We start from the raw sequence: 25215 nt of genomic DNA, 5'->3' as shown, positions 1-25215 counted from the left end.
TGATTTTATAAGCGTTTTGGAAACGAAAAATTTTAATTTGGAATCATCTATAGTACCAATAAATGTGGATAAATCAATTGTAATGTTGACTAAAAACAGTTTCAGTTTTAATATTCATTTTTACTCGATCACTTGGAAAGTAGTAATGCACTGATCATTCATTCATTATTTTATATGAATGAAACACGTTCGTGTGCGTTTCGGTTGATATAAGTATACCTATAGGCGCGAGCTAGCGAGTACTTACGTAGATAGACTCCAGTTTGTCCTTCATACTTTACAAGGGCTTAGGACCATCAGAAATACCTATTTTAATTAAACTTCTTTTCGATTATTAACCACGATTGTTATTTTCACAACAAATCAATTTATCAACGGACTGGAGGTATAAATATTTCAGGCATATTTAAAAAAATCGAAGCTATCTACAGAATAATTAACTTACAAGGTACCTATTAACAGTTTATTTACACTATTTACACTTCTCTGTATCGAAGCAACTGCTCAAAATGGAGTCCGCTGCGTTCAATACACAAACGTGCACGTTTAATACAATTGTCTTTTAATTTTCTTAATGTGTCTCTATCACTTTTCACTTTATCAAAAGCGTCCACTATCGCAATGCGTAAATCATCACAGCATTCATTTTCACGTGTATAACTTTTTATTTCCGACCACAAGAAAAAATCCAGGGGCGTTAAGTCCGGACTTCCAGGTGGCCAAGATACAGGCCCTCCTTGACCTATCCACCGATCACTAAACTCATTGTCCAGGTACGCACGCACTACACTCGCGTAATGAGCGGGACAACCTTCGTCTTGGTAGTACATACCTCTCGAGTAAGCTAACGGCACATCTACTAACTCAGATATTACTCTCCTTAACATCTCTAAGTACGAGTTGCCGGATAGATGACCTTCAATAAAAATAGACCCTATTAATTGGTCGTTAATAATACCGGCCCAAACGTTCACACTAAAACGAACCTGGTGATGGTTTTCTCGTATCAAGTGGGGGTTAATTAGAGCCTAGTAATGCTCATTGTGCACATTGTATAGTCCCACTCGAGTAAACAGTGACTCGTCCGTCCAGAGTATGTTGTCGTTTGTATTATTTAACAACAACTGGCAAAAGGCGATTCTTGCCGGTGCGTTGTACTATAATCGCTAGGTGATTCCGTATTTTTAAATTGCTTATGTAGAAATGTTTTCCGCTTTATTTCACTTGTTATTTCTGCTGTGTACCACTCACGGTAAATGTACTTCGGACTACCGTGTCTCAGCTTTTTCTTAGGAACGCAGTCATCTAAAATAGCATTAAATGTATCATAGAAAAATAATAAACTTTTATCTAAGTCCAAATTTCGTATCTTAAACCAATCTGTAGCGGCTATGACGAATACAACACTAAAAAAAATTGCCTTTTTAAAATTCAGTTGTGCTTGTCTGAACGGCTTAGCATCGCAATCATATATCGGGAGTATCTCATTGGGTGACGGGAACGACGAGCCTACACGTACTTTCACATCAAGCGCCGTGTGATATGGATTAGGTGTTACGAGCGAAGCTGCTGCCCTTACGCACACACTGCCCTCGTAGCCTGTACTTAGTACAAGATCTAAACATGGACCACTACAGTTTATTATGCTGTTACTCTGAATAAATCCACAATAGCTCCTGAAACATTCATAATAATTGTTTATATTTATTTAACAAAACTGTAAATTAAAATCTCCGAGTACTAATATGTCACTGTAAATATTACAATATTCCTCTATTATCTTAAACATTATCATATAGTCATTTTTCTTGCTGTTTAGGCGGAAGGTAAACACAACACAGCACAAAAACAAAAATCTTTTATGCAAGTAAACAGTTGCACATCATTCATCATCATCATCATCATTTCAGCCTATTACAGTCCACTGCTGGACATAGACCTCCACAAGTTCGCGCCAAAAATGGCGTGAACCCATGTGTGTTGCCCATAGTCACCACGCTGGGCACCGACACCCACGGGAAGAGAGGCGATGGCTATATTCTTTACTACCGTAGCCACACAGCGAAAGATAACTAACTGCAGATATCAAACAAGAAAGAATGAAGAAGAATAAAATATTGCGTATATTATCTTTTAACTTTATGTAAACAAGATGTAGTATTATTATTATCTATTACACTACAATGCACCGCGATAACATAATGTATTAATGTAACGAGTGCATTAGCATTATGTTTCTACTGTCGTCAAATATACATATGTGAATAAAATTGTGTTATGCGAAACTTCCCAGTAATTTTATTTTATTTTATTTGGATAGCTTACAGCTTATTATAACTATAACTCATACAGAATATGAATAAAAAAAAGCTAATAACAAGCTATCACATGTAGAAAATCATCATCATAGATCATTTTAAAATACGACCAGATTTACGAAGAGTGCGCGGGGTGGAGTGGGAGGGGTGGTATTAGGTCGGAGAAAAAGTTTCTTCTTATTTTATATAGAAATTCAAGGTACGATTTTACAAAATTTATTTACATTAATTATAATATACATGTATCATTTTCATATTTCGTAGAACAAATTTTCTTTAAATAGATTAGCATTGATGAGATAGATTTTTAAATTGCCATATTTTACTTATTCTCATTTCGCGATGAAAACAGTGCAATTAATTTAGTACATATATTATTATCAATTAATAGTTATTTATATTAAAAAAAAAATACATTGGGGTTAATGCTGAATTGCAAAACCATTGTCGCTGTACCAGTTGACTCCCGTGACACCTTTGGCCCTGCTGCTCGCCAGGAACAAAATTAAGTTGGCTATTTCCTCCGGCTCCGACACCCTTTTGAGTATAGTAAATTTAGCGGTATCTTCGTAGGTGTCAGTAAATTTGGCGTTCTGTTTAAAGTTAGTTCTCACTGGTCCAGGGCTGATTGCGTTTACTCTCACACCGTAAGAGCCTAACTCGACCGCGGCACAGACGGTGAAATGATTCAAACCTGCTTTTGCGACGCAGTAGCTCGTCACTCCTGGACGAAACGGTGGTGTCACTCCGGCCATGGCTGATACATTCACGATATTACCTTTAGTCTTGATCAGGTGAGGCGCTGCTAGGGTCGTTAAATGAACAACGGAACGAAGATTGAGATTCATAACATCGTCAAAGGCTTGCATCACGCCATCTTCCAGGAGACCAATTGTCAACGGTATTCCGCCAGCGTTGTTTACTAAAACGTCGATCTGGCCGAACTTTTTAATTGTTTCGTCTACGACACGCTGGGCTTCGCTTTCGATGGTGATGTCCGCGCGGACCACGAGGGGCGAGTTACATTGTGCCGCTGACGCGGCGAGCAAGTCCTGGTTACGGCCGACGATGACGACGTGAGCGCCCTCTTTGCTGAACAATTCCGCTGCGCTAGCGCCGATCCCGCTGCTGGCGCCGGTTATAATTACGACCTTACCGGTGAAACTCATCGTGAACCTATCGGTGTCGATAGTCGAAACAGACTGATTAGCTCTGTAGCAAGGTCACACTTTTAATATGGATTCGTCAAAATTTATATTCTATATATAACTGGCGCGATAACAGACGTAATGTAAAGCGTGTTAAGCACTATTTATTTTATAATGTTATGCAATATCTCAAATGGTATAGTTCGCGTCATGTAAAAAGAACGCTGGCCTTCAAGCTGCGCAAAGGCGATTTATTGGTCTATTTGGTGGTATGAGGTAGAGCATGCTTGCCGGTGTGCTATTGGTTGTTCGACGTCAAACGATTTACAGTGTTGCCAACTCTTGAAAAACTTTTCCCTACTGTCCATTTTTTTTTGGAACAGTCTTATTTGGTAAACAAACCCCTGTCAATCGTAATTCACGTTCTTTCCGCATTTATCACTCACTTTCACAACACATTAGCTTACGGACATTTGTAAAACTCCATTTACTATTTATTTCACTAAAAAAAAATATCAATTTATCATTTTAAATACCTAAAAACGATTAAAATACGAATTTCGAGAGTAAAGATATTTTTTTTTTTTAAATATGACATTTCAATAACAAAAAAAAATGTTTTTGCTTTTATTTAAAAAAAAAAATTGTTATTTTGTAAAGTGACAATTATTATACTTATTAAGTGCTTCTTATTTCTAGTATTTTTTAATGTACCTACCAATAACCATTATACGAAGCCGCGAGTGAAAGCCTCATTAAATAATTGTGTTTGCTCGCAAACGAAAAAAAAAAAACCGACTTCAATTACACCGAAGAGTAATACAACGTAGATCGACGAAAAAATAGTCAAGTAACTACGCGTTATCGAAGATTACTCAAAAAGTAGTTATCAGATCTCAATAAAATTTATATGTGACCACATCGCACCCTTAATAAAACAAAGATGTAACTCAAAAATCGCAATTTGTGGGAATTGGCGTTTGAAGTTTAGCACTTTTTCCGCATTGTGTTTGATTAAAAATTACCAATTATTTGTAATGCTTTTAATGACTTTTATTATTGATATCAGTAGTTTAAAGTACAGAGATTAATAGAATAATAGAAAAACAACTGTGTTAAAATCTATAATAGCTGTAAAATGGAGATGAAAAAAATGTTCCGACTTAAATCTCTTAATGCCAAAAATTACTTAATAATTTAGGTAGTATTTCAAAGAAAATCTCTTTAGTATTAAAACATAACAAAAGGTTTTAAAAATAAATCACAATGTTTCGTTTTATGATTATTTAATTGTAATTATGATGTTGTATGTACTAATGCATCATTTTTTTATAAAACGAAAACTGAAATTTATCACCTTTTTTTTAAATTAAACAAATTTTTATTAATCATCCGATATTTATATATCTCTTTATGGCTACAAATATTGTTTTTTAAACAAAACAAAAACTATACACTATTATAAGAATTAGGTACAATTAGTCTCTAGTACTGTGTGGCTACGGGTACTGTGTGGCTACGGGTACTGTGTGGCTACGGGTACTGTGTGGCTACGGTACCAAAGAATATAGCCACCCCCTCTCTTCCCGTGGGTGTCGTAAGAGGCGACTAAGGGATAACACAGTTCCACTACCACCTTGGAACTTAAAAAGCCGACCGGTAGCGGGATAACCACCCAACTGCTGGCTTTGAAATACACAGGCCGAAGACGGGCAGCAGCGTCTTCGGTGCGACAAAGCCAGTACTGCGGTCACCAACCCGCCTGCCCAGCGTGGTGACTATGGGCAAAACACATGAGTTCACGCTATTTTTGGTGTAAACTTGTGGAGGCCTATGTCCAGCAGTGGACTGTATAGGCTGTAATGATGATGATGAGTCTCTAGTAAATATCTCCTAAAATCACAAATAATTACTAACCACAAATAATCTAATATATAAAATTCTCGTGTCGCGGTGTTTGTAGTTAAACTCCTCCGAAACGGCTAGACCGATGCACACGAAATTTTGTGTGCATATCGGGTAGGTCTGAGAATCGAACAACATCTATTTTTCATACCCCTAAGTTATCATATATGGCAAAACAACGTTTGCGGGGTCAGCTAGTAAATAGTATAAAAATCAGCAGTCTCTTCTTTCTTATATTGTCTATCATCTTGTTTTTGCTCATTGTTTGAATTATCATATGATACACATATATCACACTGACCTTTTTTTGGTTGGTGAAACCCTAAGTTAAATACCGTCGGAATGAATATTTTCTGCACATTTGAATCGTCTCGCCATAAGACTCGACGAATTCCAACCACCAGAGCAGGTTGGGTTTCGAAATGACTACAACACCGTAGACCACATCCATACTATTCGACAGATTATTCAAAAGACAGAGACATATAATCAGCCGCTGTGTATGGAATTTGTGGACTGCGAGAAAGCCTTCAACTGTGTCGAGACCTGGGCTGTCCTGGACTCTCTGCAGAGATGTCATATCGACTGGCGATATATCGTGGTACTGAGATGTATGTACGACGCAACGACGATGACCGTTCATGTCCAGGACCAGAGAACAAGACCTATTTCCCTGTGGCGTGGGGTAAGACAGCAAGATGTAATATCACCGAAACTGTTTACCACTGCGCTGGAGGATATCTTTAAGACCTTGAACAAGGCATCAATGTCAACGGTGAATACATCTCACCTTCATTTCGCCGACGATATCGTCATCTTTGCGGACACGTTAGATGAGTTAGGCCAAATGCTAGCCGGTCTAAACGAGTCCTCCCGACGTGTCGTTCTCTGTATGAACTTGGACAAAACGAAAGTTATGTCTAACAACCAAGTCATACCGAGTATCGGTCGATGGTACCCTTCTCTAAGTTGTTTTGGATTATATTTACTTAGGCCATACTATCCAACTAGGCCGCAACAACTTTGAGAAGGAGGCGATAGAATTCGGTGGGGCTGGGCGGCATTTGGCAGGCTTCGTCGAGTCTTCACTTCGAAGATTCCGCAATGCTTGAAGACAAAAATCTTCGAGCAATACGTCCTGCCTGTGTTAACATTACCGAGCCGAGACATGGACACTGACGAAGGGACTGGTCCACAAATATAAAGTCCCTCAACGTGCAATGGAACTGGCCATGCTTGGGGTTTCCCTCAAAGATAGGATTAGAAACGAGACTACCGCGAGAGAACGAAAGTAACCGATATAGCCCACAGAATTAGCAAGTTGAAGTGGCAGTGGGCTGGTCATCTGTGGCGCAGGACCGGTGGCTGTTGGAGCAGACGCATCCTGGAGAAGAGATCGCGTCTTGGCAAACACAGTGTGTGACGTCCTCTGGCCCGTTGGACCGACGATCTACCTAAGATTGCCGGTGTAAGCTGGATGAGGATTGCGGAAAACCGGGATGTCTAGCGCGAACTTGGGGAGGCCTATGTCCAGCCGTGCATTGCAATAGGCTGAACTGACTGACAAATATTTGGTTTATTATTGCAGTCAGAGTCAGAAGAACTTTGATTTTCAAACATAAAATTTCTTCTGTTGACAGGCTTATTAAACAACGTATTAAAATCTACAGTGCATCGTCGTCACTCAGGTCGACGTCACTTAGATCTGTGTATTATACTGGAGAAATATTGTAACTGGCCACACTATTGAATTTCGTCGCTCTCTCAGCTGAATTTGCTCATATTTTGCTCAGTATTTTGTGGTTAATTGGTGTAAGACGTCTTTTCTTCACAATCCGTTGTAAAGTTTTGTGGCGCAGGGTTTTGGGTAGGCATTGAACTATTGGAGCTTGAAAAACTGGATGAAGATGAGCTAGAAGAGCTTGACGATGATGAGCTAGATGAATCGGAACTAGATTAAGATGATCTTGAAGACGAACCAGAGGACTGTAAATGGCTAGTATTATTTAGGTGGCATTTTTCTCGTCAACTCATAAGTGACAGTAAAATATTGAGTCGGTGTCATCATTTTTGTCAGCTCTGCAGTTACATTTTTGGCCTCTGGAGATATATGTATTTTGTTGATTTTCCTCTTCAACCTGCATAACTTCTTTAGTCTAATATAACAATAATTGATAACACTGTAGTATATTTTAAGGATGAATAATAATCATAATTATTTAATGTCAAAATAGCAGCATTGTTGAATGACAATGATCTATTCAGTCGTATTGCCATAAAAGAGTAACAATCATCCATCCATACGTCATCCTCATAAACTTTCACATTTATTACAGTAATCAGATGAAAAAAAATTATAACTTATTACACTATTATTATATTACTTAAAAAGCCGACCGGTGGCGGGATAACCATCCAACTGCTGGCTTTGAAATACACAGGCCGAAGACGGGCAGCAGCGTCTTCGGAACGACAAAGCCAGCCCTGCGGTCACCAACCCGCCTGCCCAGCGTGGTGACTATGGGCAAAACACATAAGTTCACGCTATTTTTGGCGAAAGCTTATGGAGGCCTATGTCCAGCAGTGGACTGTATAGGTTGTAATGATACACTATTATGTTTATCTTATAACTTTTACGCTCGATACGCTGAAACTTAACAAAAATTGTGAGCTCTAAGACGACTCCGTTTTCAAAACCTATACAAATAAGCACAACAGTTACAAGTTATTCTTAACTTTTACACGAAAAGGGAATTAATGTTGAAAGTTTTTACTTATCTTTCGTCATTCTAAATAATAAAAAGAAGTAAACAAAAGTGACTTTTATAAATAGCCTTATTTATTACAATAAAGTGATACTTAACCAATTACTCCAACAACTAAGGCATATATTTCAATATAAAACTGAAGTGTTAGGCGTTAACTTTGTAAAATTTGTCAGTTTTTAAAACAAAACCGAAGTAAATCCAAATGTTACACATCATTATCAAATGTGTTTTCTGAGAGAATGAAGTATAACAAAAATCATCTTTTTATTTTAAATCCCTTTTAATCTAATATCGAATTATTTGATATTACTCAAAACGGCAGCACTTTAATCTCCGATCACTGCCGGTGCATCTCTGAATCACGCCACTTTATAAGAACTGACTTGTCAGTTCCAGTTCATAGAAAAGAGAGCAACAGTCGCGTATCTCTCTGTATCTTATAGTTAAAACGCCGGAGTCGAAGTCTACCTATTCTTTATGCGACGAAGACGGGTTTTCTTGTAAAATCTCCAAATCCACAAATTTTGAGTTACATCTTTGTTTTATTAAAGGTGCGACATGATAAACATCAGCTTTCGATTAAATTAAAAATTATCAAAATCGGTACACCCAGTAAAAAGTTATTGCGGATTTTCGAGAGTTTCCTTCGATTTCTCTGGGTCCCATCACCAGATCCTGGTTTCCTTATCATGGTACCAAACTAGAGATATCCCCTTTCCAACAAAAAAAGAATTATCAAAATCGGTACATCCAGTAGAAAGTTATGCGGTATAATACAACGTAGGTCGACGAAAAAAGCGTCAAGTAAAAACGCATTATTAGATATAACTCGAAAAGTAGTTGTTAGATCTCAAATAAATTTAAATGGGACCAATTGACACACACCACCTTTCGATTAAAAAAAATTTTGTCGAAATCGGTCCACGCGGTCAAAAGTTCTGATGTAACATACATTGAAAAAAATACAGTCGAATTGAGAACCTCCTCCTTTTTTGGAAGTCGGTTAAAAAGAGAACAAACGATTTTTCAAGCGATGATTTTGACAAACGGAATCAAAAAATGCGCGAGTGTACCCATACGTAAACACATCCCCTCCAGTTTCTTTTAGCATTCTTATTACATGACGCCAGTTATACGAGTGACTTTATTTTATTTTATTCAACCGACTTCAATAAAAGGAGGAGGTTACTCAATTCAACCGTATATATATATATTTTTATGTATGTTCGGGGATAACTCTGTCGTTTATGAACCGATTTTGATAATTCTTTTTTTGTTGGAAAGAAGATATTCCTAGTTTGGTACCATGATAAGGAAACTAGGATCTGATGATGGAATCCCAGAGAAATCGAGGGAAATTCGAAGGTCGCCATAACTTTTTACTGGGTTTACCGATTTTAATGATTTTTAATTTAAGCAAAAGCCGATGTTTGTCATGTGGTCACATTTAAATTTCATCGTGATCTGATTACAACTTTTGCAGTAATCTTTGATAATGCGTATTTACGTGACATTTTTTCGTCTACCTACGTTGTATTACTTGTCGAGATAATTGAAGTCGGTTTTTCTTCGTTTGCCTGCAAACACAATTATTTATTTTTATTTATTTATTTATTTATTTATTTATTTATTTATTTATTTATTTATTTATTTTCTTACATCTAATATTACACTTGATCGTTAACAGTTAACTAATGGCTGCGTTCGAAAAAAAGATCACTGTCCTATACCTATGCCTATTTTTTCGCTAACAATACCCCATACTTGGTTGAGTTGTGTCCTTTTAACCTCTTTCAAAGGATTCAATCAATTCAGTTCATGACTTCTTTCTGGGTAGACCGATATCGACGATTCTTATTTTAATAGGTGGTGCCGATATCTGACTTGTACTTTTTGAGTTATCTCTATCAATGCTCAAGTATGCGTACTACTTGACTATGTTTTCGTCAACCTACGCTGTATTACTGGCCCACGTTATTGAAGTAGGTTTGTTTTCGTTTGAAAACAATTATTACAGTAAAATATACTTGCAATTTTTATGTATATACGTTTTCTAAGTTACTGTAATATATGTCTTGTACTTATACTAATACCGGAAATTCACCTATAAATGTGTCAACTCTACACCAGGCGAGATATGTCTCAAGGTCTTTCCTTTAACTTCGTACCAGTGTAAATAATATTTAAAGGAGTATCACAATTTAGATTACACGACAAATAGTCGTATGCAATAAATTATAAAGATTATATCGTTTTGTCAAATTTACTTTGCGATATAAGACATGAGTCACTTCTGTATAATTTTTTGTAATTGTTTTTTCTATAAATTTGTCATTCATAATTTAAATTAGTCGTCATTTGCCATTTTAAATATGGTTCAAATTTTGACTGCCATAAATAACACCTGTTTGCTTCTTCCTTAATATTAAATTGAAAGTAATGACTTTATTCTGATAGTAGAAAAATTGGCACCATCTCACATGAGGTTTTAGCTGAAAAAGTGTCCTCTAATAAACAATAAATTATTAAAATTGAAAATTCGACTGAAATGGTCCTCACATCAAAAAATGTATTATATTAACTGAACATTTTGACCATCATCACTTCAGCCTATCGCAGTCCACTGCTGGACATAGGCCTCCATAAGTTCGCGCCAAAAAATGGCGTAAATTCATGTGTTGTCCATACCACATCACCACGCTGGGTAGGCGAGATGGTGACTGCAGCTGGCTGGCTTTGTCGCACCGAAGACGCTGTTGCTCGTCTTCGGCCTATGTATTTCAAAGCCAGCAGTTGGATGGTTATCGCGCCATCGGTCGGCTTTATAAAATCCAAGGTGGTTGTGGAACTGTGTTATCCCTTAGTCGCCTTTTACGACACCCCCGGGAAGAGAGGGGGTGGCTATATTCTTTACTGCCGTAACCACAAAGTAGTATAGAGAACATAAAGTATACTTTATTTATACTCCTATCGACAGCTGTAATGAATGATAAGCGTACTGAATTACATGTATTTTCTGTATTTAATTGAAAACAAAAAAAAAAGTGTGTGTACTCACTACTTATGTACGCACGTAAGAAGTTATACTTCATTGGCTAGCTAACGTTGCTAACTTCTTCTTCGTTGACTAACTAACTTCACGGTGTTGGTTTTTGCGTGCGCAGCGTAAAAATTTACGCTCATAATTTGTCCCTAACGCGACAAAAAAGCAAACATAAAAACGAAAAATTGGCAAATTAATAAATTTTATGAATGTCGTAATAGTACGTTTGTAAAATCTCATTAAAAATATTGTAGGACTGAAAAGTTCTTATATTTACGTAAAGCTAAGTTTGTACTTATCGACTACATTCTTTACAAGTTTATGATAGAATGTATATCATATTTTTATTCTTCATTTTATTTATTTACTAGCTGCTGCCCGCGACGTCGTCTGCGTGAACGCTATGCAGCACCAAAAATACCTACGATTATACCTTTTAAAATAACATTCATTTACCCGTTTCTTTTTTACATTTCATATCTACAGAAAAATCTCATAGATAGCGCTGCTTTAAAATTGTCTTGTCTACTTATATTCATTTAATTATGTTTATCGGCTTAGTTTCTTTTTTTTTTATTCTTTATTTATAAAGCCATAAGGTTAAGTCAGCTTAGTTACTTATATTGCGTGATTTTAATAGTATGAAGCTAGCTTTATAGCATGGTTATTAACATAATAACAACATTCAAATATGCGTCGTTAGATTACACGTTGTTACAGAATGCGTTGAAGAAATAAAGGTTCACTGCTCGTTCCCCGTAGGTGATAGCGTGATAATTTGTAGCCTATATACCCGACTTCTTAATAATATTCGTGCCAAATTTGAAGTAAATCCATGCAGTACTTTTAGAGTTTATCCCGGACATACATACAGACAAACGGACAAAAATTCTAAAAACTATATTTTTGGCTTCGGTATCGATTGTAGATCACAACCCAAGTATTCTTTTAAAAAAATATTCAATGTACAGTTTTGACTTTCGTACCATTTTATTATATGTATAGATGTATTTTCTAAAAGTATTAGAATGTACACATTTCTATTATACAACTACACAACCTACCCAATTTAGATGATAAGTTTCCTTTTATTTTTGTGTGTTGTCTGGAAGAATAGGATAATTAGCCATATGTCCGCTCGTTGTACTTCACAGTCTGTAATTATCTTTAAGTTTTGTTTGTAATATTTTTGTGGTATACATTAAAGTATAAAATAAATAAAATCTTAGTACGCTTCAGCCTGTAATATCCCACTGCTGGGCATAGGCCTCTTTCCCCATGTAGGAGAAGGATCAGAGCTTAATCCACCACGCTGCTTCAATTCGGGTTGGCGGATATATTCCCTACTATGAGTAACGATCGCTATCAGGTGTATATGATAACAATCGGGACCGACGGCTTAACGTGCTCTCCGAGGCACGGTGGGGAGACCCACAAGGACTGCACAAACACCCAGACCACGGCAAACACCTGTATGGCCAATACAAATGTTTGTCATGTGGAGGGATCGAAACCGCAACCGGCCAGCGCAACAGGTACCATCCATTGCTGTGACCGTTGCGCCAACGCGGCGTTAAATATAATCTTATGCGCGAAATAAAATCTTGCGAAGTGTAAACCTCTAATTGGGGCTAGCTCCTCTGAATCTACGATTATTTAGTTCTTGTCGTTATCATCTATCACATCAATTTAAACTATCGTATAATAATAACCAATTTTACTTATCGTAGAAATAATAATAAATTTTATCTAAGTTACAGTTTAGATAGGTAACTTGGGCGAAATAAAACGATTAAGAAAACAAAATAAATTATATTACATTAGAAGATAGTTTATAAATAAAAAACTACATTGAAATTAACGTTGAAGAGCATAACCGTTGTCGCTGTACCAGTTGACTCCCGTGATACCTTTCGCCCTACTGCTCGCCAGGAACAAAATCATATCGGCAATTTCCTCCGGCTCTGATACCCTTTTAAGAAGCGTCAACGGGGCGACATCTTCATAGGTGCTCGACAACTTAGCGTTCTGTACAAAGTTGGTCCGGACTGGTCCAGGGCTGATTGTATTCACTCTGACACCGTGAGAGCCTAACTCGACTGCGGCACAGACGGTGAAATGATTCAAGCCTGCTTTTGCGACGCAGTAGCTCGACACCCCTGGACCAAAAGGTGGAGTCACTCCGGCCATGCTCGATATATTCACGATATTACCTTTAGTCTTGATGAGGTGTGGCGCTGCTAGGGTCGTTAAATGAACAACGGAACGAAGATTGAGATTTATAACATCGTCAAAGGCTTGCATCACGCCATCTTCCAGAAGACCAATTGTCAACGGGATTCCGCCAGCGTTGTTTACTAAAACGTCGATCTGGCCGAACTTTTTAATTGTTTCGTCTACGACACGCTGGGCTTCGCTTTCGATGGTGATGTCCGCGCGGACCACGAGGGGCGAGTTGCATTGTGCCGCCGACGCAGAGAGTAAGTCCTGGTTGCGGCCGACGATGACGACGCGAGCGCCCTCATTGCTGAACAATTTAGCCGCACTAGCACCGATTCCGCTGCTGGCGCCGGTTATTATTACGACCTTACCCGTAAAACTCATCGTTAACCTGTCGGTTTCCTTGGTCGAAAAAGTCTGCATAGCACGTTTATGCTGCCACACTTTATATGGGAGTCGCTAAAAAACTCGCACGATAACAGATGTAGTATAAGGCGTGTTGCGCAATATTTATTTCGATCCGCTAAAAATAGCTTGCACAATGACGGATGTAGTAGGTATATGTACTTATAACGTGTTGCGCCATATTTTTGTTTTATCATTTTGTTAAATATTTTTGATGAGCACGTTGATGTAGTTTGTAGTGGCCCTGCTTTCTGCTCCACGTGTTGTGGATTAGATTTCGGCCTGAGTTTAGGTGTAATATTTATATTTATTTATATTTAATGTTTATACGTATATTTATCAAAAAAAGTAGCTATATCAGTCGGCTGTTACCTATAACACAAGCATTAAGTTGTTCACCTTAGGAACAGATCACTGTTTTTGTGTATGTTACAATTTTCATTTATTTAGAAAAAATATTTCGAATGGTACGATTGATTGTTAACAGATAAAGGCATTAAATTGCTCAGTGGCCTTGAAGATTTTATCTTTGTTCAAGTATTTGTTAGTATGGTGCCATCTATCAACCTGCGTGCGTATAAAACATCATACACATTAGTAGGAACTGAAGATTTTATCCAAGAAAACAGTGTAGCAAAATGTGTCGCAGCGTTATCATTGTATGTACTTATTTTATTCGCTCTCTGAGAGACAAGAAATTATGTTCATTTATTTATTTTCGTTTTAGTATGTAATATCATATTAATATTATATTTATTTATATAAATCATGTACGAGTTACCTACATCTTTATTTATTACTAGCTGTGCCCGCGACTTCGTCCGCGTGGAATTAAAAAAATATATTGTTTAGGACGTAGATACAAAAAAAAAAGAAAATTAAAATGAAAGTAGCCTAAGTTACTCTTTATTACATCAGCTATCTGCCAGTGAAAGTCCCGTCAAAATTGGCCCAGCCGTTTCAGAGATTAGCCGGAACAAACAGACAAACAGACAGACAGACAGACAGACAAAAATTGTAAAAAATGTTATTTTGGTATATGTACCGTGTATACATCCATATGCATTAAGTAAAAAGCGGTTATTTTAATATTACAAACAGACACTCCAATTTTATTTATTTGAATATATAGATTTCATTTCTTGATTATTTTGAAATAAGTGATTCACCTAGCCCACGTAAGTATTTCTATAGTAATGATAGGATATATATATATATATATATATATATATATATATATATATATATATATAGGACTATATAGGACTACATATATAGGACTTCTATATACATATATAGGATGTCTATTATTATTTTAGCAAGAGGTAGTATTAGTAGTAAGTTTAGATCAAGGTAGTAAGAGTAGATGAAGTGCTTATAGGCTCTTTAAAACTGCTTACTCTATAATAAGTTCAAAACAAAACAAAATCACAAACTATTTTAAATATAAGTATATTTACAAACTTAGCTTCTACTTAGTATTTATATTTGTTCTACACTCGTGAGCATAGAAATCGCACACACCCTACATTTTCATTTTTGCCGCAAATATTTTTTAAATATAATCTTGTTTACGAATACAACTTAATTAAAGTACACATTGTTAACTTTCTAAAAACCCATTATGATGGCCCGTAGCCTTGATCTTCAAAACCATTACAACAACAACAAAACAATAGAATGACTTAAATTTACGTTACAGATAGCTCGGTTTGTGAGACTTTAAAAAAAAATATTTTTTTTTGAAGATAATGATTTATTAATACGAGGTATTGTCCCCTCTAGTCTGAATATCAGCTTCCATTCGATGTTTCATTGTGGAAATATTTTTTTTACAAACGCCTGCGGTATGCTGTCCCATTCTTCCTTAATTGCGGTTTCGAGCTCCCTTAGTAACTCGTAGGCGGTGCGTTTTTGGCCCCCACTTTTTTCTTAAGTTCGTCCCATAAAGTGCTCAATAGGATTGAGATTTGGGCTTCGAGTAGGCCACGCCATAACGGGTATTTCAACAAGTACTGGCGTACTACAGCGGCGGTGTGTGGTCTTGCGTTATCCTGCATTAAAACGAAATTTTCGTCGATAAATCCGGAAAAGGGCACAACATGTTTTTCCAGGATTTCATCAATGTAATGTCGGGAAGTCTACCCTCCCGATCGACGGTCGGTATCGGTCCCTGTGATGAAAGCAAGTTCGGTTTTCGCGTCCATTGACATCGGTTACCTCCCCAGAACATGCAAAACGCTTACCAGATCTTCGTTCGACTCTACCCCATTCGTCGTTACCATGGAGACACATCCTGGTTTCGTCAGAGAACAGTACTGTCTTCTGTTAATCTATTTTCCAATTTCCGTAATTTCGTGCAAACTGAAGGTGCGCTTGTTTGTGTACTGAGGTCATTTTTAGGCCACTTGCTGGTCTATACGCTCTCAGGCCTCGTTAGGCTAGTCTTCTTCAAATCGTCCACCCACTAACTTCCACTTTCCTAACTTCCTGGAGCTGCTGTCCGAGTTGAACTGCATTCAATCGGCGATTTCGTAGTGATGTCGTTACAAGAAAACGATCATTGCGCTAAGTTATCGCACGTTTTCGGCCTGTTCCTGGTCGCCTGATAAAGTGTTTGGGTTTCAGCGATGTAATACCAATAACCGTTCGCTATAGTTTGAAAAGTTCACTGTCCTATCTGTCTGTCTGTTCTCCCATAATAGCATGGTTCAGCCATGTCTTTTTAACAGTAAAATATACTTGGAATTTTTATGTACATAAGTATTTTCGCTAAATCAATATGATGTATGTGCAACTTATCGGGATTTAAATAGTCTGTAATTGTGACAACTCTACATCAGACTAGACTGGTTTCAAGATTTGGCCTATAAATGCGTATCAGTGTAGATAGTACTTAAAGCAAAATCACAGTTTCGATTATAAGATTATTAAAGGTATGGAATGAGTTGAAAAGGTTATTACGGTTCATAGTAAAAACGTTTTTAACCAACTTCAAAAAAAGGAGGAGGTTACTCAATTCGACCATATATGTACTAGCTAACCCCGCAAACGTTGTTTGGCCATATATGTTATTAACCCCCTTGACCCACCCCCCCTTATAACTTAGGGATATGAAAAAAATAGATGTTGGCCGATTCTCAGACCTAATCGATATGCACACAAAATTTCATATTTTATTAACACCCTTAATTATAACTGAGGGGTATGAAAAATAGATGTTGTTCGATTCTCAGACCTACCCAATATGCACACAAAATTTCATGAGAATCAGTCAAGCCGTTTCGGAGGAGTTAGGACCAACTACAAACACCGCGACACGAGAATTTTATATTGAATTATTATATATTGAGAATTATATATATATATAATAAATAAATAAATATTAAATAAATAAACTACATCTACACAAAACACGAACACAATTATTTATAATACATATTTTCAAAGATATGTTGAGTTACTATATAATTGCAATGTATAATTAAATTTATTATACTGTTATTTTTTTTTTTTTTTTATTGTAACGTGTGATGTGGTTGTAAATTGTGATGGCTTTCGATATGATACCTATTTTTCAGTATGACCTAGAGTTCTAAATTAAGAATTTTTGTTATACAATATTTGCAATTTTTTAATATTTTATTATAATTAATATATGTTCCCATATCTACTAAGTTACTTATATATCTTTAATTTATTAATGGTTTTATATATTATTTTATTGCGTCTATTTACTTTTTAAGGTCGACCGGTAGATAAGGTTGTATGACGTTAAGTACTTGTAGAGTTGTGCAATAAACTTAAAATAAATGACGAAATTTTTAAGTTATTGTTTTTTTTTTCTTTTCAGCTATTTACAGCTAGGCTTGCTAGCGGCTAGGAACGGTATTTTCCGGCTTGAGGCCAATGATAATAATACGAATGAATTTGTTTCTGTGTGCGTGGATCCTATTGTGCAGAAAGAGAAGTGGACGTATGCCAACAAGCAATATATTATCAGGTGAGAAGAGTTTGATAATAGTAGTTTATGCAACTGTCATATAATGAAGGGTATTAAAACACGAGTGTGAGTTTATGTTTAGTTTTTCATAATAGTAACGAGTGTTTTAATACCCGTGTTATATGCAGTTGCATACACTACTTTATCTTCACTAATGCAATTAATCAAACAACAAGAGTAAAAGCTGACAATAGTTTATTTATAATAATTGTTCAAATTTTGGATGGTACAATTCTGAAAGTTAATGTTAATTTTCATATAATTTTCTAGATTTTTCTGGCAAAAGATTGTGAGTTAATTTTTTTGCCAATTCTAGAATATCCGGAGGCCTACAAATATCATCGTCGCTATGCATTTTTAACTTTTAATTTATTAAATTAAATTCACGCGTACGTGTATTGTCACAGTGATTTTGCCGCCATTAAAAATCTAACCAATGAGAGCGCAGCTGCGCGCATGCGCGCGATGTTATAATGAGATTTTACGATATCGATGTGGATATTATACCATCATGTGAAATTGCTTAAATTGAGTGTTTTGTTGTCTGCGCTATAACAGTAGGAATTATAAGTCAAGTATTGGAAACATAAGTAGAATGTTACAACATTAGTGTAGATAAAATTTATTATATATAAATCTGGTTAGCAGGCTTGTAATTATGTATAAGTTTATTAGTTTATCATATTTTACATTATTTTGGATTATGTACTTTGATACAAAATTAAAAATTAAAAAAGGTCGTAATGCTTTATTAAAATTATCAGCTGCATCAAAAAAGTAAAAAATAGTAATATTTAATAATTTGGACATATATTGAAACCTAAACATAAGTTGATATCTGACTTAACAACTTTATCGTCTGAAATGAACTGAACCGAATCATCGTTTAAATCTCAGATTTATGTGCAGACTCTTCTAACCACACTCAGAAAAAAAAATGAACATACCCATAGAAACGATAAAATTGAATAGTACTTAATTAATTAATTTGTTTATTTACTACCTATTGTACTTTCGAGAATTGTATAGATAATTTTATCAAAAATAATTTAAAAAAGTACACCTTATAACTGCGGAGTTTCGTTGCAGAATCTACATTCCGAATAGCTTATATAATTCTGTAGTGCTTCACATTAAACTTAAATAATTTATTAAAACTAATTACTAATTTTAATGCTTACTTATCTAACTTACATAATTATTACAACTTGCCTACTTAATTACAGTAATTTTTGATTCAGATTTGTCACTTGTGGAGACCCAATCTATGAAAGTTAGCGAATTAGCTACCGCGGCAAAGTTTAAAACAAGAATATGTAATTATTAAAATAGTTTTATTCGTCAGCGGTGCTCCCCGGCCAGATGGCATGAAGCGCGATGCGGTGTTCGCTCGCTGCCATGAAGCCGTGCGTCGCTACACGCTTCGCACGCTCGACTGGGAGCCCTCCGTCGCGCCGCGCGGCTCCGTCGCCGCCATGAGCTACTTCTACGACGTAGCCGCCGATGCGGGTATCATTGGTACGTAATATTATTTGTTTATTAGTATTTACATACAAGTTTATAGAGCTTTGCTCCAGGCACAAGTAATTTAGTGAGGTAGGTCACAGCAGGAAATATCCAGCTCAAAATCTGGAGCATCTCAACTGGGGAAGTACCTAAATTTTACAGAAGATCACAGCTAAATAATACTGCTCTCGAGCAATGCTGTGTTCCGGTGGTGAGTAAGGTAGCCAGAGCTACTTGGGACGGCCGTGGACTCGTGGGTAAGGTCTGCGTTGTGCTTGCGAAGCTTCTGGTGTTGCAGGCGTCTGTAAGTTACGGTAATCGCTTACCATCAGGTGAGCCGTACGGTTGCTTGCTGACCAGATTATGTAAAAAAAACATATCTTAAAAATAGGAAATGAAAAACACGTAGAAATCTAAATATATTAAATAATATCAAAATATAGTATAAATATAGTATTTATACAATAGTTAACATTCTGAATTATTACGTTTTTTAAAAATAATATGTGTGCGTGTCTGTAACTGTATGTGCGTGTACACTTACGTGTATTATTAAGCATGCATACGTGCGCGTATGATGTTATTAATATAAACAAAATTTTCTCTTGAGTCTTAATATTGAAGTCTGTTGTTAAAATATTTAAGAATAAAACTAAAACACAAAACACTCAAAAAGCATAGGGTAATTTGAGCATTCTGTTAAATGATCCTGCGAGGATAACTATTTACCGGTCTGAGTCGATCATTTACCGGTCTGAGTCGATCGAGTGTTTTCAATAGAGGTTAGAACGAACGTTTATGTGTGCGCGTGTGTCAGACGTGATGCGCGGCGGAACGGTGTCGGTGGCCACGTACCGCGCGAGCGCGCTGCGCGCGTGCTCGGCGTCCAACGTGGAGCAGCCGTGGGCGTGCGTCGACCTCGTCTACGTGCTCACGCTGCTGCAGGACGCCTACAAGATACGCGACAACGAGCCCATCTCCGTGAGTACCCACTGTTGCCACCCTCCTAGCTTAATTAAGGCCAATCAAGAAATAGTTCTTATCTTTAACATCCTGAAGCCTAAATAGCGCTAAAATAGCCTAAATATATAAGAACACCTATCCGGAGCTATACCGGTAGGAATCTGTATTAAAATTGATCTCCAGTGAAGATAAGCTATTGTTAATCAAATTGTACGATGTAGAAAAATGTTCTGTGTGGTAATAATTCTTATTGTGATGGGATACAACAGGAAATACTTTATTTAAAATGATGGGCAAGCCGACTAGGAAAGTATCTCAATCATATAGAAGAATACCCTAATAATATTGCTCTAAAGTATTGTCATGTTCCCGTGAGAGGGTAGGGTCGGCAACACGATTGCAATGCTCCTGGTGTTGCAGTCTTTTATGAACCCCGATTGATGGATACCCGTTTACTATCAGGTGGGCTGTACGCTTCCTTTTTTTAATACTAAGATAGGCTTGCATTTGACCACTATTTCGCCTGATGTTAAGTGAAAATGCGGTCTAAGATGGAGCACGCTTACCTAGAAGTAACCTATTCACTCGCACCTAAAAGATCCCCAGGTTGAAGCTATCCGGACACACAGACGCATCAAGAATGTACTAGCGAATATCTGTGCTAATCTAGTACTATAAAAATGATGAATTTAGCTCTAATCCTTACTTCATAAGAGTAGAAAAAATAAAAGTGAATAATGCTTGAAAATCAAACCTAAAAAAGTGGATAACTGTTTTATATTTTTTCAGCTGTTCAAGAAAATTAACGGACACGAAGTATCGTGGGCGCTCGGTCTCGCCTACACGACTGTCATGAACAGGATTTCAGCTGCACAGGCGTAGTATTGTACCCTCGTTTTATATACAACATTCAAAATATTTTGCTACTTGAAATTTTATATTAACCCACTACAATTAATAAAATTATATTAATAATAATTATATAAATATAAATCTCAGTTTGAGTTAATTTTAAAAGGTTTGATACACTTTTTCTGACGGCCATCTTGTTTTTAATGTCACACGCACAGATGTTTTTTTGGCGGTAAATGTAAGAAGTATTTTTTTAATTGAAGTTAAATATACAATTTATTCGTTATATTAATAAGTCATTCGGTTTTTGTAAATTTTATCTATGCCGTATGATAATGAGAAAAACTTAATTTATGACATATTAATTATAAATTTTTTTTATATTAATATTGCTACAGATAGTTTAAGAAACTAGCAATATTAGTAGTCTGGTGTCTTTTTTTTTTCAAATAATACCCCAATAAAATTTCTTCGTGATTTTGGAATAGAATTACTTGTTATATTAACGATTCGTCGCAGATATATTGTATTGCAAATAGTCGATTTTAAAATTTTAATGCTAACAAAATAGTTACAAGTAATGTAGTTAATACGAAAGGAATATATCAAGAAACCGAATGATTCTATTTCAATTAAAAGGAATACAATCCCTTATCAAAAGTATATATAATAATAATAAACCGAATATTCTTCGAATTAATGACGTTTACGATATAAAGTTGTTAAAAATAAATTATTAACCAATATGGTGCCTGAATCGACAGTGAGATCTAGCTTAATAATTGATTATAATTTTTTTTCCTTACTTTATCCATACAATTAAGAATGTTTACTTTCTACTACGGTTGTGTCTCGTATGTAATTATAATATACATTTATTATCAATTATTTTCGTGAATGTTATAAATTCAACATAAAACAGTTAAAAACATCGTCATTTTTACGATAAAAGCACGTTTTACGGTCTGCTTAAAACTTTTACACAGTTATCCAATAAATAAAAGATTTTATGTAGTTATTATTTCTGTATCACCATCAAAATTTTTGTCAGATGTGAAAATAAAAGGAAAATAAAATATTTTTTAGTTAAGGTAAATAGGTCTGCCATGCCTCGAAAAATTTATCCTTAATAAGGAATTAACTATTTTAAAATTTTATTATTAATTTTATATTTATTTCTAAATTATTAGAACTGATGAAATTTTCAGCAACAGTTGAAAGAGGCTCGGAATCGTAATCATACTTCATTTTTGTAATTTTATACAGAACTATTGTTGGATGCAATATTAAATAATAACCATTACTTATACTTTTAAATAAGTAAAAAATAAAACATTAATTTTATTTATTTATTTATTAAAACTATTGAAATGTCACTTGGCTTTGTAACGTTTAATTAAAATAGCTTCTACACTAAAATGATAGCTATTAATTTTTCTCTCATCGTACGAACAATTAAACAAAAAAAAAAAAAAAAAAAAAAAATCACAAATCTAATATCAACTACGAACCGAAAAAAATGTTTATTTTTTTTTTATAATGACAGTCTCAATGTAGAAAACTAAGTGATGAGTTCGTGTGAGGTATTTTTTCACGTCATTATTTATTTAGGACAATTTAAACCATACTGCACACAACAAATACATATGAAAATTTTATATTAAATAAAAAATATGTTACCTATTTATGACTAACCTGTTCACGCTTTCTCCGGGGGTTGGGGGTTCGATTCCCGCCTCGAGTCTGAGCGTAATATGTGTTTTTATTTATATAAGTATTATTTGTATGAATTTATCGAAAAAAATAGCAGCCGACTGTTATCTATAACACAAGCAGTAAGTTGCTTACCGTAAGAACAAACGGCCGTGTGTGTATGTAATAGATATAAAAAAATATATATTAAAAATTTAAGTAATTTTACTGTATTGCGAAAACGAATTTAATGTATACATTTTTCTTTATCGTGGCATTAATTTATCTTTTAATCTTGTTAAAATTATAGACACAATACATTTAAATAAAATAACATGGATAAAAGGATTGCTATATGCGACCATGAATGTTGTTGAATGAGGAACCAATTGTATTATTATCTTTTAACGAAAGTTGATGTGTATTATTTATTTTGAATTATTGTAGAATATAACTTGATATTATTATTAATCTTGTGGGAATGATTATTTAATATAAATTCTCAAAGCGATGAGTACCTACATATATTATGTAATTCATGGTTTTGTTGATCAGTCAGATTGGTTGTAAATGTTTGGTTCATTTGGAAGGTAGTTAAAGAAATATTAATTAAAATGAGTAAAATAGCATTAATTTGCTAAATACGGTTGTATTTATCATTTTTTGTACAATATAAGCACATTGTTTTTAATGTAAATATATAATAATTAATACAGAATATTATTCGCATATTTTATGACATTTATTGTATCTCTCAATTTTGGACGCAATTTAAGAATTTATTCCATTCGCTTTCATTGCACCGTCTACGTATTGTAAATGTGTTTAGTGAATTGGTGTTAATGTGACTTGTACAAAATTTAATAAATGTTGGATTTAAAATAATTTCTTTTGTTTTTATAAATCCTTCTTCTTTCAAGCTTTGTAGTAGTTGCTAGTCTTTGTATAAAATGTTACTTAACTTTTAAAAAACTAATACTACTTAATTGGAGTTTGCTCTTTAAAAAACAATATAATTAAGGTGCGAAGAGTAAGAGAAATCGTAATAAACATCCTCGGGAGTAACGCTTTATAGCGCTTTTAGCTGTTTATAGCGATGCGATTGGCAAACATCAATTAGGCTTGATTTTAATAAATTATAATTTGATAGAACGTTTTAACTTTTAAATTAAGGATTAAATTTTTTAATTGAAATGTGTATGACGGACTATAATTAATTATTTCGACCAATATTTTATACACTAAAAAATCTCAAAATAATGTTCTCTCTTTCGGGGAATTTACCGCGGTAACATTAAATTTCGGCATGTGTTACATTGGCATCAGTATGTTAGTTTAGTAGTTAGTAGTTCACATTCGAAATTTTTGAACGCTTACTCTACTTGTAAAGACGTGAACTGGATAAAATTAAATGAGGTAGGGCACAGCAGGAACTTTCCTGCTCAAAATATGGAGCACCCGACTGGGGCTCCATATTTTGAGCAGGCCCGGCTGTGATCTTACAGAAGATCACAGCTTAATAATACTGCTTTCAAGCAGTGTTGTGTTCCTGTTGGTGAGTAAGGTGACCAGAGTTTATGGAGGGAATTGAGGATAGGGTCGGGAACGCGCTTGCGATTCTTCTGGTGTTGCAGACGTCTATAAGATACGGTAATTGCTTACCATCAGGTGAGCTGAACGCTTGTTTGCCGACCTAGTTGTATAAAAAAAAATGAGATAAATCACCTCTTAGAATTTAATAATTATTAACAAAATATTTTGTTAGAGGATGTAAGGATAAAAAAGTGTGTGTGTACTTGTCTACGCACTTAAGAATTATATGTACTTCATTGACTAGCTAACTTCACGTTGCTAATTTCTTCTTCGTTGACTAGCTAACTACAGGGTGTCGGTTTTTTTTCGTGACGATTTGCGCGCACATCGTAAAAATTTACTCTCATAATTTTTCCCTTACGCACCAAAAGAAGTAGAACTCTAAAAATTACTGCATGTATAAGATATTTTCAGCAGTCATGACTTTAGGGTTTGATTACATGTAGTTACGTTATTAAATGGAAGAAAAATAAAAACTCATCAAATTAATTTCAGTGTTTATTAAGAATTATTATTAAGAACCATTTAGTAGTTACAATAAAAATGTTACGCTAACGTACCTGACTCTCGTGTCGCTCAGTCTCCTAACATGATTACATTAAATGATATAATCTATGTCAGATTGCACATTAATAATACCTTAACTGTAAAGCTATTCTTACATAGCTAAAAACATTTTAAAAGTTAATTTCTAAGATGAAAGTTGACAAGTAATTTATTATTTCAAGAAAAATTCGGTTTAATGGATAGGGTACTATATCACGAGCCCGGACGTACTAGATTTTCGTCATTTTATAAA

General features: G+C 35.2%; 3 protein-coding genes across 3 annotated transcripts in view; 1 reads left to right on the top strand and 2 right to left on the bottom strand.

The window, feature by feature from the left end:
• LOC123663162 (ectonucleoside triphosphate diphosphohydrolase 5) overlaps nucleotides 1-21470 on the top strand; it is a 43296-nt gene extending 21826 nt beyond the window's left edge. The window contains exons 8-11 of the mRNA XM_045597861.1: nucleotides 17661-17810; nucleotides 19156-19328; nucleotides 20134-20297; nucleotides 21069-21470. Coding sequence (XP_045453817.1) covers nucleotides 17661-17810; nucleotides 19156-19328; nucleotides 20134-20297; nucleotides 21069-21161 — 580 coding nt within the window. The 3' untranslated portion in view covers nucleotides 21162-21470. The remainder of the gene's footprint in view (nucleotides 1-17660; nucleotides 17811-19155; nucleotides 19329-20133; nucleotides 20298-21068) is intronic.
• LOC123663164 (3-oxoacyl-[acyl-carrier-protein] reductase FabG-like) lies at nucleotides 2519-3688 on the bottom strand. Its single transcript, XM_045597863.1, has one exon. It carries the CDS (start codon nucleotides 3485-3487, stop codon nucleotides 2741-2743), a length of 747 nt encoding a protein of 248 aa, XP_045453819.1. The 5' UTR covers nucleotides 3488-3688; the 3' UTR covers nucleotides 2519-2740.
• Nucleotides 12980-13882, bottom strand: LOC123663163 (3-oxoacyl-[acyl-carrier-protein] reductase FabG-like). Its single transcript, XM_045597862.1, has one exon. It carries the CDS (start codon nucleotides 13823-13825, stop codon nucleotides 13040-13042), a length of 786 nt encoding a protein of 261 aa, XP_045453818.1. The 5' UTR covers nucleotides 13826-13882; the 3' UTR covers nucleotides 12980-13039.
• Nucleotides 21471-25215: the final 3745 nt, after the last annotated feature.

This window comes from Melitaea cinxia, chromosome 20, assembly GCF_905220565.1.
Source record: "Melitaea cinxia chromosome 20, ilMelCinx1.1, whole genome shotgun sequence".
Lineage (NCBI taxonomy): Eukaryota > Metazoa > Arthropoda > Insecta > Lepidoptera > Nymphalidae > Melitaea > Melitaea cinxia.
Note: the sequence above shows the minus strand (reverse complement) of the source record. Positions and strands in the feature narration are given on the sequence as shown.